Genomic DNA, 16,669 nt, shown 5'->3' on the forward strand with positions numbered 1-16,669 from the left:
CCTCCATGGCTTAAATGGTTGGGTTTTTTTGGGTGTGTGCTTGAGGGGGGAGTGTTAGGATATAGAGCTGTAGAGATGCAACTACATAATTGTTGCTCCATCTCCCAATACAGGATCGCAGCTAAGTTTTTTACTCCCAAGTTGCAATGCTGAGACAAGATTCCAATTCCGTATTAATTAAGTAGGATCTATGATCTATGTAGCTCTACATAGCTCTGGCTTTTGCCTAGGGCAATGGAGAGAAACTATAACATCATAGAACAATAGAAGTAGAAGAGATCACAAAGATCATCCAGTCCAACCCCCAACCATATTCCACCTCTTGATTTGTTTTTGTGACATAGAAAGCAATAGCAAGAAATATACTATGAAAAACAGGTACAACCTTCTGTCTGATACAGGTTTAATATCTTTTTAAAAAACAAAGAGAGCCTTGTTCACATTTACTTACTATGTTTAACCCATTTTACAGACAGTTAAATATCTGCAAAAAAGAAAGCAACAGCTTTGGCTTTAAAAAAACCCTGGAGAAATTACATGATCATAAAATACAATATATATATATATAAAAACCCAGAAGATAATGGAATTTTTTTGAAGGCAGCAAATAAAGTTCAAGCATGTAAGAATGATTTGGATCAAATCTGAAAATTAAATAACACCTAAACATTTTTTTTTAAAAGATTGGGCCCAATTCTTTCCTATTGTGGGCACAGTGCCCATATTTAGAGGATTCCTTTAGGATCAACAGAGGTTTTTTTTTTCTAGCATTGCCTTCCTAAAAGACAGTGAGGGAGGGTGAATGCAGATCTCTGTGGGAATCCTTTGTGTGGGGGCATCTTGCACACACAACAGTATAGAATTGTAGCAAATAACGGTTCAGAACAAGAAACAAGAATTCAAAGTGCAGGTGCTCCATTCGTCATTCAACATATCATCCAGTAAATTACATTATACATATTTAATCTAGAGTAAAGTGACAGTGTTTTCGTTCATTAAGACTTTCAAACATTCAGTTACATTTTCTTGCAGATTTTTTTCCAGATTACATTCCAAATAATTACTGCATTATAAATGAAGATTTAGGCAATCCAGCTATTACTCTACAATACACAAGATTCATGGTAATGCTTGGTTTAAAATGTCAATAACACAGAATTATCTATATTTTCAAAAACCCTCTGTAATTTTCAAAAGGGGTACTATGAATTGTTTAGGTCACAACATGGACAACTGTCAAGTCAAGTCTCTGGCAGTATCCCTGAAGAATATATTTTTAAAAGTATTATAAATCACTAGCCTTTAAAAAAATTATATATAAAGAGACATCCACCAGGGAGGCTGCTAAGAACTTGCTTTTGACTCCTAAACAAATTGACAGCATCGTTTTCCATCTTCCCCCTTCTAAGCTTACAGATCACTTACAACAGTGGTTCTCAACCTGTGAGTCCCCAGATGTTTTGGCCTTCAACTCCCAGAAATGCTAACAGCTGGTACCAGACTGTGGTGCAGCTAGTTAGTAGCCAGCTGCATTAAATCACTACTGACTGAGAGGTCATGAGTTCAAAGCCAGCCAGGGTCAGAGTGAGCTCCTGACCATTAACAGTCTAACTTGCTGTTGACCTATGCAGCCCAAAAGACAGCTGCATCTATGAAGTCGGAAATTTACGAACTGCTTTATGCGGGGAGGCTAATTTACGACACCATAAAACCTTCCAGCAGCGTGCATAAGAATAAGGAAGTACTCAAGTACTCAGTGCCACAAGTGGACAGTGAAGCGGCAGCTCCCCCTGTGGCCGGAATCGAGCATACCCTCATGAAGCCGGAAAGCTGGAATGTTAAATTGATTCTGTGTCTGTCTATTGTATGTCTAATGGCATTGAATGTTTACCATGTATATGTGCATTGTAATCCACCCTGAATCTCCTGTGGGGTGAGAAGGGCAGAATACAAATACTGTAAATAAATAAATAATAAATAAACTAGCTGGGATTTCTGGGGGTTGTAGGCCAAAACACCTGGGGACCCACAGATTGAGATCCACTGACTTACAGGAATAGGGGTTCTGCTTTATGCATGATGCCCCCATTTCCCCATTCAGCCTTATGAGAAAGCAGCTCGTGTGTGAATAAAAGACATACTAATACACAGTGCTGACTCATCAAATGTGAATGAAGACCACACATTGCACCACACACACTATTTGAGCCATTTCGAGCCCTTTCAGTTCTCTACTCTCAAAATTTTAGGCCAGTTTGGAGAATGTACACAAACATTGCTCAATGTGTCAAAAGTGAACAAATTGTTACAATGTATCCATGAATAGCAAGGCTAGGAATATACACACCACAGACAATTATCCCCCTCCCCTCCCTATGTATGTATATTGGCTAGGACAAGCATTCTGATAAAGCTATCAGACACACAGAAAAACAGAATAATTCATAATTCAAAGTATGGATTTACATCCCAACATGTTCACACAAGCAAGAACTACCACGTTTTTAAAATTCCAGGATCTGTGCCAGGCAGTCATAAATATAAATACCTAAAAGTTTTTTCTTGGACAAAAAGAACCACCTTATCACCTGGCCCTCTCAGCCTGACATTGCAGAGATTTCATAGTCACTTGCTGATATAATCAGTTTGCCCATCATCCGCACATTCTTAGCATTAGTAATCCTTGCCATCATACACACCGGCTTGTCAAAATACCGCACAAGGGCTGGTTCAGTCAAGAGGGAAGCCAAAAACTGCTCAAAGGTGATGGCCCAGTCTCTGTCAATGCTAGTACTTCTAGGCAGAGAAGCTGGGTTGTTGCTTCGTACCAAAACGGTGTCCTCGCCAATGTCTTCACAGTGCAGCTTGTCCTCCTCATGAGATCCTGCACTTAGGACGGAATAGGAAGACATGGAGCTGTCATCTTTAGTATCATCATCGGAAATCAGCATGGAAGAGCCAGTTCCATTATCCCTAGGGGAAGAATCTTCCAGCTTAATGTCTTCCATATGTGTACCATCACCACAAATATTCTCTTCCTCGTCAGCAAAGAAGGCATCTTGAAAAGGATCACGTTGTTCAAGGTGATACTGCTGGTTCCCCTTCTTTTGGAGCAAATTATTCTGAATGGCATTACTGTTATTTTCAGACTCTTTCATGGGCTGAGCATTAAATAGCTTACCAACTTCACCAATTTCCAGAAGCAAACTTGTCACAGCGGCCGTAGCATGGTAAAGATCCTGTTCATTAGGGTCTTCACTGAACATATTATACATGGTCTTGCACAATTCAATAAACTGCCCCTTAAATGGAAAAGAAAAAAGAAAAACAAGACTTTGGTGCTTACACAGGACTTGGACAAGCATTTTGATAAAGCTATCAGACACAGAAAAACAGAATAATTCATAATTCAAAGTATGGAATTATTTGGAAACATTTGGAAAGAATACTATCTGGTAACGTATCAGAGCGAAGCAGGTTATTGGTAACAGTGGAATGCCTCCATATGGTGGGCATTCCACTGTCGGCACACAAAAAAACACCTCCTTCAGACCTCAATCTTCAGACAGGTGTATATTTAGAGAGCCACTCTTTCATTGATTATGGTCTCAAGCAATGTCATTGCCAGCACTTTGAATTCCAACTGGTAGCATATCAGCAAAGAATGCAATTCTTTCAAAAATGGCATACTATGTCTGCACGGCACTGGTTGGGAATCGCAAGAGCAGCATCACATAGAGTGCATTATAATGATCTAATTGGAGGTTACCTGTGCATGAAGTACTGTGGCTATGTTGTCCCTGGTCATGCTGCAACAGTGGAACAATTGAAGTTGAATTCCTAACATTCTTGGCCTGAATGACCAGAGGCAGAGATGGATCTAGGATTAGTCCCAAGCTATCCACCTACTTCTTTAGAGGAAGTGAAATTCCTTCCAGGCTGGGCTGTTTGCCCAATTCATGGACTCAAGAACCACACATCCACAGAGCCTCCATCCTACCAAGATCCATCATCAGTTTATTGGTTCTCATCTGGCCCAATAAAATATCTAAATAGTGGTGCTTTACTTACATAGTCGTACCTCTCTCTTTGCACACACATACACAAACAGTCAAAGCGACAAGATGGGAGAGAAAGATTAAGTGCTGCTCTAATTCAAAGTGAGGTATTTAGAGAGCCAAGGGAATTCATTACATATATTCAAAAGTATTTCCATGTGAAGGACACCATAAGTGAAATTTCAAGTTTACCCAGATAAAATTGTGCACATTGTCTTTATTTTATTTGGATATCTGCACTTAGAATTCTATTTCTGAAGAAGTATGAATGAAAACTGATAATGCATTTTTTTCATATTTGCTTTAGCAGGATTCTGACAAGGACCATACAGCCTTAAACGAAAGGTGATTTTAATATTTAAATAATATTGAATATATTGGTGAGGCACAAAAAGCTATTGGATAGACTCCATACATTTGATCAAATAGTCCTTGAGAGTTTATGCCAAATAAGGCCAGAATCTTGGTGGGACGATGTTAATACAAAAATCATTGTGGAAATACTTGGATTTCTGAGATGTGTAAATGCAATTCCTCATGCAGCAAATCATTCTACAAGTAGGCAAACAGAGTGGGAAGAACAAGGGGCTGATCCACAAACTTCACAACAGATTTTATATAAAATGTTGCTGCATCTATGCACTACTGAGCCAGCGGTTGGGCTGTTAGAATTTGTAGCATTAAGTAACAGAAGGAAGAAGAACCTTTTTCAGTTTGGTTGAAATATGACTAATAATTATAATAAAATGGATCCTGCCATCCATAATAATAATAATGATATTATTATTAATAATAATATTTATTTATATCCTGCCACCATCTCCCAGAAGGACTCGGGGCTGGTCACAAAACACTCAAGGTATGACATGCAAAATACAACAAGTGCAAAACAAAACATATGAGTAGACAATAAACAATCAACACAACATCATAAATTCACAGTACCCATTGGAAAAAACAATAAAAGACAGCAATTGCTATAGATAAAACAGCAGTATTTGATTTCAGAAGTATAAAGTGCTAATAAAGAATCTAAAGGTCCTCATAGATATTATTGGAGAGTCTAAACATGTTTGAAGGTTTGTTGGAAAAGCCAGGTCTTTAATTGTGTATGGAAGGTTTGGATGGTGGGGAAGGCATTCAAAGCCAGGGGGCCACCACCGAGAAGGCCCTCTCTGTCATCCCCACCAACTGCACTGGAGGTGGGACCAAGGGCAAGGCCTCCCTGGTAGATCTTAAAGCCCATGCTGGTTCATAGAAGGAAACGCAGTCTCAAAGATAGGTTGGACACCCACATCCAATATCAGATATATAGGGGGATTCAACAACCCATATAAAATTCGTGGTACTGCATATCTATCCCCAGGCACAATGTTTTTTGATTATGTAAGATCCAATACAGTAAGGAGCTTTATAAGGATTAAAGGCAGTTTCTGCACATGAAGCATCCTTGCTCGATTAATATGTTGCAGACTTATGAATTCTTAGTAATTCTCCCATTTTGCATTATAAAAAAATTCAAAACTTTTATGTATGTGCCAACTGAACTTACCTGATTTAGTTTGGGCAAGTCCTTGGCACTCTTTACTTTGGATTTATTCTCCTGGCTCCACATTCTAAGATAATTTCTATTATCTTGAGCGTTCTTTTTACCTGCCATAGTCAATCATCCAGAAAATGAGTGAATTTTATTTTATTTGCCGTTCTTTTTTAAAAACTTACATTTCCACACACCCCTCTTCAAATTAGTGAAGATGAACTGCCTACCTTTTTCAGTTTTCACACTCACATTAACAAATCCCTCATCTGTCCCATGCTTGTTTCTGCCATCTACGCCAACAACTAGTAATATTCAGAAAGAAAAGGATCAATGTATTTTGGAAGAGATGCGAAATTGCAGAATTAAATTACATTAGTGAGGACAAGCCTAGGGAAAACTGGTGTCAGCAAATCTTTCAAACACTTTTAAGTACTACTGAGCAGGAAAAGATAAGTGAAGAGCAAAGCCCTATAGAGTTCATTGTTGTAAGTGCTGGGGAAAATCCTAAAAGATTCTGGGAGACAACATAGTTGATCATTCAAGAAAAGTGTAAAAGCTGCAGCTTTCTGACTGCTAGCTAGAGGGAAAAATAGTTTATCTTTGTCATTGCCCCTGAAGATTCATAAGCAAGACTTCACCTTCTATCCAAATGCAAGAATTGGCGTACTCAATACTTCTTAGAGCCAATCGGGCTTAACATGAACTAGTTCTGAATATAGACATCTATATGTCAATTTAACTTGGCCCCTCCTCATAGTGAATCAATTGTTGGAAATAGCAACCTTCTCAAGCCTCCACCAGTTATTTGTTCTGTATATAATTGCTTAGTGTATTGTATATGTGTGTACTGGTATGCAATTTTACTTTAACCTTTGTTGTGGGAGGGGCTGCAGACCATGTGATCAGGGCTTGTACAGAGCTCAGACTCCATTTTGGAAACAGCTCAGTTCAGATGCCAGCAAGAACTGTATGCTTTAGACTTCAGTGGGAACCGTATGCTTACAGAGTAGACAGAGACTCTATTAGACTCTCCGAACAGAGAGATGCTTTAGATTATGGACTGTTGATTATAAGAAAGATGCCTTGTTACCTACAGAGAAACTACTTCAAATCTACTTGCAACTGTACTGATAAGCAAAGTACCTATATGCTGAATACATGAAGTTTGTGAGAAAACCAACTATGTCACTTTTACAGAAGTCTGCTGATTTTTGTCTCTTGAGAGCATGATTTAAAGGCAAATATATTTTAAGGGAGAGTAGATGTTTTTGGGCAACTAAAAGAACACTTATCAAACTCTGCTCTCTATGTGTGTGTATGGGTGTGTGTGTGTAGGAGAATGAATGCTGAATGCCATTTCCCCAAAAGGTTATGACTCTTAACAGGTCACACTTTTAACAATATGCTATGGCATTTTTCAAAAGGTTGTGCCTTCTAACAAGGTCATGTCTTTCCAAAGATCATAAAATATCCAAAAAGGTTATGGAGATTTCCATTTTCCAAAAGACTATGTCCCCAGTGGTTATCCAAAACCAATCTCTCCACCATAATTTGTATATGAAGTAGCATTTTGCTTATGAAAGAAGGAAGCTTATAAATCAGATTTAAAGTCCTGTACCATGTGTACAATCTGGTGTAATATCTTCAAAGAAGTATTGAGTTGCTTCAAAGGCAGAATCTGGCTCTTCTTGATCAGATGATGGGTCTGTGCAAAGAAACACCAAGGATCACCACACTCCAAAAAGATCAGTCCAACCGTTTCTACATAGCAAAATATATCCCTATATGTGTATATAACAGCATTTATAAAAATAAAACCAATTTATTTCCTGCATATAAATATTTACTCTGGCTCCATAACTTCCCTGTTTTGACAGGGGAGACCTGCAGCAAAGATATAAGCATTCATGGATGAACAAAGTTATAAAGTACTGCAGAATCAAAACTCTGATATGAAGACATGATGCAAAGATAAACCCTACATGTTCCAAACACCTGAATAGGCAGCATAAGCACCTAATATGAGAACGTAGTGTTTATGCAACTCTGAATCTCTACAACATATTCTGCTTACACAAATAAAAGTGAATTTATAGTTTCTGTTGACATGTAGGTTTCTGGCATTCTCTGACAGACATCATAAGTTATTTCCAACCTATGGTGATCCTAAAGTGTTCTTATCACAGGGCTTTCTTGGCGAGGTTTGTTCAGAAGAGGTTTGCCCTTGTTGTCTTCTTGAGGCTGAGAGAGTGTGAATTGCCCAAGGTGACCTAGGGAGCTTCCATGACTAAGCAGTAGAGTTCTAGTCCACTTCTCAAACCACTACACCATGGTGGCTCCTTTGAAATATACGATGATAGATTGAAACTGACTCTCCCTCTCCACGCTGCAGAGAAAAATTGTCACTGACACCACCACTACCACCACTTTTGAGCCTCAGATTCCCATATTTTCTGCAATGAACTAAATATATTATACAGTCATCCATTTCTCCCATTCTCGTAAAAACCTTGTCAAGTAGGTCAAGCTGGACCCAGGTCAACAATGAATTTTGTGGTTCAGTGAGACCTGAACCAAAATATCCTAAATCTCAGTCAAATACAGTAGAGTCTTGCTTATCCAAACTTCACTCATCCAATGTTCTGTATTATCCAAGGCCTCCTGCCCGGATCCACAGCTATTTCAATACATTGCAATGTTTTGGTGCTAAATTTGTAAATACAGTAAGTACTACATAACATTACCATGTATTGAACTGTTTTTTCTGTTGATTTGATGTAAAATATGATGTTTTGGTGTTTAATTTGTAAAATCATAACGTGATTTGACGTTTAATAGGCTTTTCCTTAATCCCTCCTTGTTATCCAACGTTTTTGCTAATCCAACGTTCTGCCGGCCCATTTATGTCGGATAAGTGAGACTCTACTGCACTCTAAATTGTTCATTTCTCAGCACAGTCTCAGACTCAAGATATCTTTCAGAGTGGACTCTGGTGTGCCTTTTTGATCCAGTCCTGAAGCACACATCTCTTTGATTTTATGAAAAGGAATATAGTTAGGGTTGTACTCCAATGTACACCAACTGCTTCAATTCACTACATTAGAACAGAAACCCTACTAACAATTGAGGAAAAAGAACTACACTAGATAGTCAATTAAGGCAGGAAGGTTGCGAAATACTAGTTGCTAAATGCTAGAGTTTAGATTGAGTAACCAATACCAGGATTGCCCTGGAAACAGTCTATAAAAGGATCCTGACATTCCTCAAATAGCCTACTGTTTACTCACCAGGCAAAACATGCATCCTATACAGCAGTTTCAGTTTCTCAGTAAGATCTCCATGGCATGCTGCACCTAAAACAAAGTATATCAATTTAATGAGAATTATTGAGCATTTTTAACTCTAGAGAGTAAACACAATTTTCCTGATATTTGGAAATAATGCTACAAATGCCTTAAAATTTGATACGGTAAAGGTTTCCCCTTGTCATTAAATCTAGTCATGTCTGACTCTCGGAGGTGGTGCTCATCTCCATTTCTAAGCTGAAGAACTGGCATTGTCCTTAAACGGCTCTTCTGTTAGCTGGAGCTAACAGCAGGAGCTTACCTCACTCCCCGGATTCAAACCGCTGACCTTTCATGCAACAATTTCAGCAACTCAGTAGTCTAACCCGATGTGCCACCAGGGGCTTATTAGATATGGCATCTAATCAAATAAAGGGAAATCATACCCTTTTATTTATATCATTGAGATATATACAGTATAGGGGAAAAACTGGTAATCTATATTTTGCAGTTATGCTCCAATTAACAGACTCATATATTGCAAGTTACCTCGCTAGATGGACCCAAAAAGTTAGATACAGAACTATATTTTTCATTTATGATTTTCTATATGCAAATTAATATATGTAAATTACTCTTTGTATGCTTTAAGCCCCTACTTTATTTTCACATGACAATATAAACTACCAATTTTTAAAAGTCACTCATTCCTTGGTTTCAGAGGTGTTTATTCCCCCGTGAAACGGCTCTTATTAAAGGAAATCCTTCCTAGTGTTTATCTGTTTTTGGGTTTTGCTCCTATTTATTTTGCTTGTTTTATCATAGTACTCCTAACAGTTAGGGAGCTATGGTGGTGCAATGGGTTAAACCCTTGTGTTGGCTAAACTGCTGACCTGAATATTTGAAGGTCAACGGTTTGAATCTGCCAGACGGTGTAATCTCCCATCTGTCATCTCCAGCTTCCCATGCGGGGACATGAGAGCAGCCTCCCAAGGATGGTAACACATCCAGGCATCCCCTGGACGTTTTTGTAGATGGCCGATTTTCTCACACCAGAAGTGACTTACAGTTTATTCTCAATTCGCTTCTGACACAATAAAAAACCCCCACTAACAGTTGTATTTTGAATGGGGAATTATTCAAGGATATGAAGGAAATCACAAAAATAACAGACCATTTTCCTATCCATTTGCATTTCACCATGTTTTTAAAAAGGTTCTTTTACTTCAAACTACTGGATTGGAACCTAAGATCCATCTGAAGAAGGGGGCAGATTTCTTACTATGTTTCTCTGCCTGAAAGATTTATTTCCCAGCTGTAGCTGAAGATATTACAGATTGAATTTTGAGAATTTATGTGAACAGCATGTGCTTGACTATTGAGCTGGATATGACAACTGTGTGACTGAATTCTCACAGAGTTCCTAAATGGTATACAGAAGCAAAGGGGATGCGCTCAGGGTCTTGGAAACTGAGCCAGCAACATGCTCACATTGTCTTTGCTCCAAAATGCATCAACATCACAATCCAGTTTTGATGTGTCTGTAATCTTACTCTTAGCAACGCAGTATATACCTATCGGGCAAATACTCTGACCACATGAGGCTTAACACATGAATTGGATAAATTGGGCTTTTGTTGGGGAAGCCTTAAGAAAACATGCCATGAGCAAACTTTATTGGGACACACAATACGTCTTTTGAAACCGCTAACAACAAAATGTTTAGGCACTACTGTGCTGAAACCTTAATTCAAATGTTAGCTTTTGGAACGAGAAAATGTTGACTTGCTTTTGTTATTTTGCTCCTTAGCCTAAGTAAATTGGTATGAAACAATACACAATGAGCACACAATCAGATTATATCTTCTTTCATAATTATGCAAATGAAAATTGCTTTGGTTTGTTGCAACGATATAATTGGGATCCCAAAAACAACTGTTGATTAAAACCAACACATATCAAGAAAAATTATTGTACTAATTTTTAGGAGCCCTTGGTAGCACAGTGTGTTAAACCACTGAGCTGCTGAACTTGCTGACCGAAAGGTCAGCAGTTCAAATCCAGGGAGCGGGGTGAGCTCCTGCTGTTAGCCCCAGGTTCTGCCAACCCAGTTCGAAAACATGCAAGTGTGAGTAGATCAATAAGTACGTCTTCGGTGGGAAGGTGACGGTGCTCCATGCAGTCATGCCAGCCACATGACTTTGGAGGTGTCTATGGACAACGTCGGCTCTTCGGCTTAGAAATGGAGATGAGCACCACCCTCAGAGTCAACTAGACATGACTAGATTTAATGTCAGGGGAAAACATTTACCTTTACTTTGCACACATACCCCCTGGCTATTTACTCCCAAAATGTGATTTTTAAAAACATTTTTCATCTGAAATTGGAAATATTACCAGTATACAAATATCTGAATTACAAATGACTCGCAGTTAAGAATGAGGGTGAGATAACAGGAACTCTGAAAGGAAATTCACTCTTGAAAGAGTTATCATGGGGAAAAGGTGTCTCCACTGAAACTTTATCACCAAACCTTGTTTCTACAACATGCCAAATTTTTCAATATCCAATTATCACAAGGACTGCCTGTAATCTATTTTTTGAGGATCACTTAGTCAAAAAAATATTAACAGCCAAGTTATTACAACATGTATTTATCAACATATTACAATAATAATACTATATTTCTATCAATTCACCCTACATCTTTTTCAGCCTTGGGAATGAAACATTATGTAGTGAGAAGCTGTCTTCAATAACACTTACAAAATGTGTGCTTTCATGTCAAAACAATGCTTTCAAAATTAATGGAGAAGGGAAACCATCTTAGAAAAGCAGCTTAGTGGATGCATTCTCCTTACTAAGGCCAGAGACAAATTCCCGGAAGTTGATTAAGGAATCTCCATTTTCATCCAGCAATCTGAACAGGCGGGCGGCCAAAACATCTGAGTGAGTCCCACAGGCCCAAGGAAAGAGGAGAGCAAACATCCCCTTGAACTGCTCGAAGTCAATGCGGTATTGTTCTAAATAAGGCAAACTGGGGTCGTGGCGGTCAGTGGCGTTGCTGGTGCCCCCCCAATAGCAGCTAGTGAGATGCTCTGCCTAAAAAAAAAAATCAGATTAATTTTATAATACTATACTAGAAAGGAGAAAAGAACTTGGAAATGTTATCTAAAATGCATCAGCGTTGGTGGCTGCTTTAACATTTTACATCCTGTGTTGTCGAAGGCTTTCATGGCCGGAATCACTGGGTTGCTGTGAGTTTTCTGGGCTGTATGGCCATGTTCCCGAAGTATTTTCTCCTGACGTTTCACCCACATCTATGGCAGGCATCCTCAGAGGTGTGTAGTTTGTTGGAAACCTCACTTGCCTAGTTTCCAACAGACTGCACACCTCTGAGGATGCCTGCCATAGATGCGGACGAAACGTCAGGAGAGAATACTTCTGGAACATGGCCATACAGCCCAGAAAACTCACAGTAATCCATTTTACATCTTACTTTTATTTATTTGTTTATTTATTTATTTATTATTTATTTACTTCATTTATATTTACTTCTCTACCCTGAAGGGGACTTAGAGCGGTGTTACAAATTAGGCAGCAATTCGATTCCACAACGTAAACATACAATACAATAAAAATTTACATTAAAACCAAACATTAAAACAATGCAATTTAAAACTAGTTATTAAAATTACAGGTCTGGGGATCAATGTATAAATAATGTGCCACTATCATATAATTTTTAATTATTATGGCTGACATTCTTTATTGCAGTAATGGCTTCATAACTGCAATAAAGAATGTCAGCCGTAATATGGATCTCTGACTGCTCTGTGTTCAGTAAGACGATACAGACGTGTTCCCAGACTACATAAACTCCCTGAGCCCATCTTAATAGGCAACAGATGCATTGGACAAAAAAGGCCTGGTCAGCTGCTGATCAATGTGAAAGGAGGAGGATGTTTCCAGTCCCTTCTCACCAGTGAGTGAGGTTTTGACAATGAGAAGCAGGACTCTTGTCACAATTCCTTTTCACAACCTCACTCCCTGGTGGGAGGAGGCTGGAAACATCATCTTCTTTGTATTTCAATTGGCTGCTGAAACTTCTCTTCAGTTGGCTGCTGGCTTTTTAGGTGGCCTTGGGGACACTGGCCAGGAGACATTGCTTAGTTCGCACTTGCGAAGGAGGTGGGACAGAGAGCAGGGTCTTCCAGAAGATCTCAGAGATTAAGATCTTCTGGAGAGGCTCTGCTCTCAGTTTCGCCTCCTTCGCAAGTGCGGTTGGTGGGGATGAAACAGAGCCTTTTCAGTGGTGGCTCATTGGCTGTGAAACTCCCTTCCCACCGAAATCGGATCAGCTCCCTCCCCCCCCCCCCCCCGACCTTCAGAAAGAAACTAAAAACATGGTTATGGACAGTAATGCAGTGCAATAAGTGAAGATGAATTATGTGCAATCACGATCGGAGTGGCCTATGACTATGTTTTCGCATAATGCGGTTTTAATAATTGGTTTTAATGATTATATGCTTTTCAATTTTTGTTTATTTTATTACATGTCTGTTTTATGTGACATCAAATTGCTGCCTTTCATAAGGCTGCTCTGAGTCCCCTTTGGGTATAAATATTGTAAATAAATAAATAAATAAATAGTTATACTTATGTAAAGAAATAGTTTCTTTACATTTAGAATACTGATATACATTTTTTAAAATACTTTGAAAAAAAGATGTTAGGGTGGGAAAATGCCCCCAAATTTCCATCCAAAATATCTGTAACAATGCAAAAATGTTTGGGAAATAATAAGTAAACATTGCCCACCCCCAACCCTAAAGCGTTAGTATAAACATTGAACATTACTGATAATATTAAACTGAAAAAATGCTGCTACCTCCCAAAAACCTAAACCTTATGAGTAATCTTGTTATTTTGAAAACATTATTTCCCAGCTCATTTAGTGAGACCAGTGTATCTGCTTCCTGTGTGCTCCCTCTTCCCCACTTAACCCAGCAATTACAGTAATGATAATTATTTCCATTGTGATCACTGAGAGATGAAACAAGCATTCACTTCTAGCACCCCAGTGAGCCCTAGATCTCAGCAGGCTGGCGAAAGGAAATGTAAACGGCTCAGTCTGTGCAGGATGCTTATGATGATTTTACACAAAATAAATATCTTAGTTATAGCTGGGAATATTATTTTATCAGTTATTATTATTGAAAGAGAAGCTTCCTGTTGCACATACAAATACTACTCTTAGTTTAATATGGAATGCAAAAATCTCACATAATGAGCATAAAATTTTTGTTTGAAGATTTCTTTGCATGAACTCAAACACGAATTATAATTGGGCTGTTGTGTGTTTTCCGGGCTGTATGGTCATGTTCCAGAAGCATTCTCTCCTGATGTTCCACCCACATATATAGCAGCATCTTCAGAGGTTGTCTGAAACTAGGAAAATGGGATTTATGTATCTGTGGAATGTCCAGGGTGAGAGAAAGAATTCTTGTCTGTTTGAGGTAGGTATCAATGTAGCAATTGGCCACCTTGATTAGCATTTAATTGCCTAGCAGTTTTCAAGGTGTGGCTTCTTACTGCCTGGGGGAATCCTTTGTTGGGAGGTGATTAGTTGGCCCTGATTGTTTCTTGTCATCTTCTTAAAGCTGCTTATGACAGCTTCAGTTAGAAAGTTGGAAGCAACAATATAGGAAGATACAGACATCAGCCTACTTCATACTGCTAAATAATGTATGATCTAGACAGCTATTTCAACCTTACCTTGAAAAGGGCATAAAGTTCTTCCAGCTCATCTATTGTAAAAGAGGTTTCAGTCACTATGGTTCGTACCTTTCAAAGTAGAAGCACAGAAAGAGTTTAGGCACACAGAAGCAATTTGATCTTCCAAATTGAAAGGATATTTAATCAGAAAGGCACTCCAAAAACCTACCACATTACGTTTGGTAGTGTCTTCAAGTGTCTGGATTACCTTCAACCTCTGTTTGAACCTCATTTGCTCAATCAGATCTGCTCGGATACCTCCAAATTTCTAAAGAGAAAGACTTTGCTTTAAAACCTAAATACTAAGTAGATTTTCATTTCATTTTATCTTTACTCTTGAGCTCTGCAAGTGCAACATTTTTCCAAATGAAGCAGAGAGTGTTTGAGGACCGGGAATCCATAGAGATACCAAGGTGCTTTTTATAAAGCTACTGTTCTGCCAACACTGTTATTTGCCTGCAAAATGTGGACTGTCTACGGACGTCATACTCAACTCCTGGAATGATTCCATTAGTGTTGCCTCCAAAAAATCCTGCAAATCTCTTAGGAAGACAGACGGACAAATGTCAGTGTGCTGGAAGAAGCAAAGACCACCAGCACTGAAGCAATGCTCCTACACTATCAATTCCCCTGGATTGGCTACATTGTCCGAATGTCTGATCACCATCTCCCAAAGCAGTTACTATATTCCCAACTCAAGAACGAGAAACATAATGTTGGTGGACAGGAAAAGTGATTTAAAGATGGCCTTTAAAACTGTGGCATAGACACCGAGAAATGGGAAGCCCTAGACCAGTGGTTCTCAATCTGTGGGTCCCCAGAAGTTTTGGCTTTCAACTCCCAGAAATCCTAACAGCTGGTAAATTGGCTGGGATTTCTGGGAGATGTATGCCAAAACACCTGGGGACCCACAGGTTGAGAACCACTGCCCTAGACCTTGAGCACTCTAACTGGAGGTCAGCTATGACCAGCAGTGCTGTGATATTCGAAGAGGCACGAATGGAGGACAAAAGGGAGAAACATGCCAAGAGGAAGGCATGTCAAGCCTGACCGGGACTGCCTTCTACCTTGAAACTGATGTCCTCACTGCAGAAGAACATGCAGGTCAAGAAGAGGTCTCTACAGCCACCTATGGATCCACCTCCAAGACACTCCACTTGGAGGACCATCATCCTCGGGCTATGAGGGATGGTCTATGTAAAGTACTCTTCATACAGGGATAGAGCGAGGTGCAATGTCAAACTAACAATACACTGTAAGCCATTTCCCTCTTCATATAGTTGACAAAATTAATTTGCTTTAAACTGCCCACTACCAGAAGAAAATTGTGCACATAAATGGAAGTCATTTGTTATTGCCTTCTCTCCCTTGTGCTTCAGATTTTTTTTTTTGCCAGTATCTTTGTCACAATACCTCATAAGAAGTTCTGATGAGCCTGAAGATATCCACTTCAGGATGTGGCCCTACATCATCACTGAGTAGTGAGTGAAGGTGTGGAATTGGCGGTAAAGTGCTGTCTTTATTGGTCACACTGTCCAAATACCTATCAACAGCAAGAGAAATCAAATAGCAAACTTGAGAAACTCCTGAACATGTTAACTTAATTCAAGTATAGAACTAATGGACATTCCATTACCTCCCGTTCCCCAAGTTTATATAATAGACACACATACAAACCTATTGAACACACTAAGAGCTTGGAGTACTACTACGTCCCATGCATACTCAAGTGTAAACCGACCTGAATATAACCCGAGGCACCTAACCTTACCACAAAAAACTGGGAAAACTTATTGACTTGAGTATAAGCCGAGGATGGTAAAAGCAGCAGCTACTGGTAAATTTCAAAATAAAAATATATACCAATAAAATTACATTAATTGAGGCATCAGTAGGTTCTTGAATATTTACATAAAGCTGTAATTTAAGATAAAACTGTCCAACTCTGATTAAGCCATTATTCTAACCTTCTTCAATGTAAATATGCTTACGTATCCTTCCAATAATA

General features: G+C 38.9%; 1 protein-coding gene across 1 annotated transcript in view; it reads right to left on the reverse strand.

The window, feature by feature from the left end:
• Positions 1–379: 379 nt before the first annotated feature.
• TBC1D9 (TBC1 domain family member 9) overlaps positions 380–16,669 on the reverse strand; it is an 84,857-nt gene continuing 68,567 nt past the window's right edge. Inside the window, exons 13-21 of the mRNA XM_060778913.2 lie at positions 16,075–16,204; positions 14,831–14,929; positions 14,662–14,730; positions 11,745–11,985; positions 8,886–8,951; positions 7,217–7,303; positions 5,826–5,900; positions 5,611–5,711; positions 380–3,302 (exon numbers count right to left, since the gene is read on the reverse strand). Of these exons, the coding sequence (XP_060634896.2) occupies positions 2,598–3,302; positions 5,611–5,711; positions 5,826–5,900; positions 7,217–7,303; positions 8,886–8,951; positions 11,745–11,985; positions 14,662–14,730; positions 14,831–14,929; positions 16,075–16,204 (1,573 nt within the window). The 3' untranslated portion in view covers positions 380–2,597. The remainder of the gene's footprint in view (positions 3,303–5,610; positions 5,712–5,825; positions 5,901–7,216; positions 7,304–8,885; positions 8,952–11,744; positions 11,986–14,661; positions 14,731–14,830; positions 14,930–16,074; positions 16,205–16,669) is intronic.

This window comes from Anolis sagrei, chromosome 5 (genome assembly GCF_037176765.1).
Source record: "Anolis sagrei isolate rAnoSag1 chromosome 5, rAnoSag1.mat, whole genome shotgun sequence".
Taxonomy (NCBI): Eukaryota; Metazoa; Chordata; class Lepidosauria; order Squamata; family Dactyloidae; genus Anolis; species Anolis sagrei.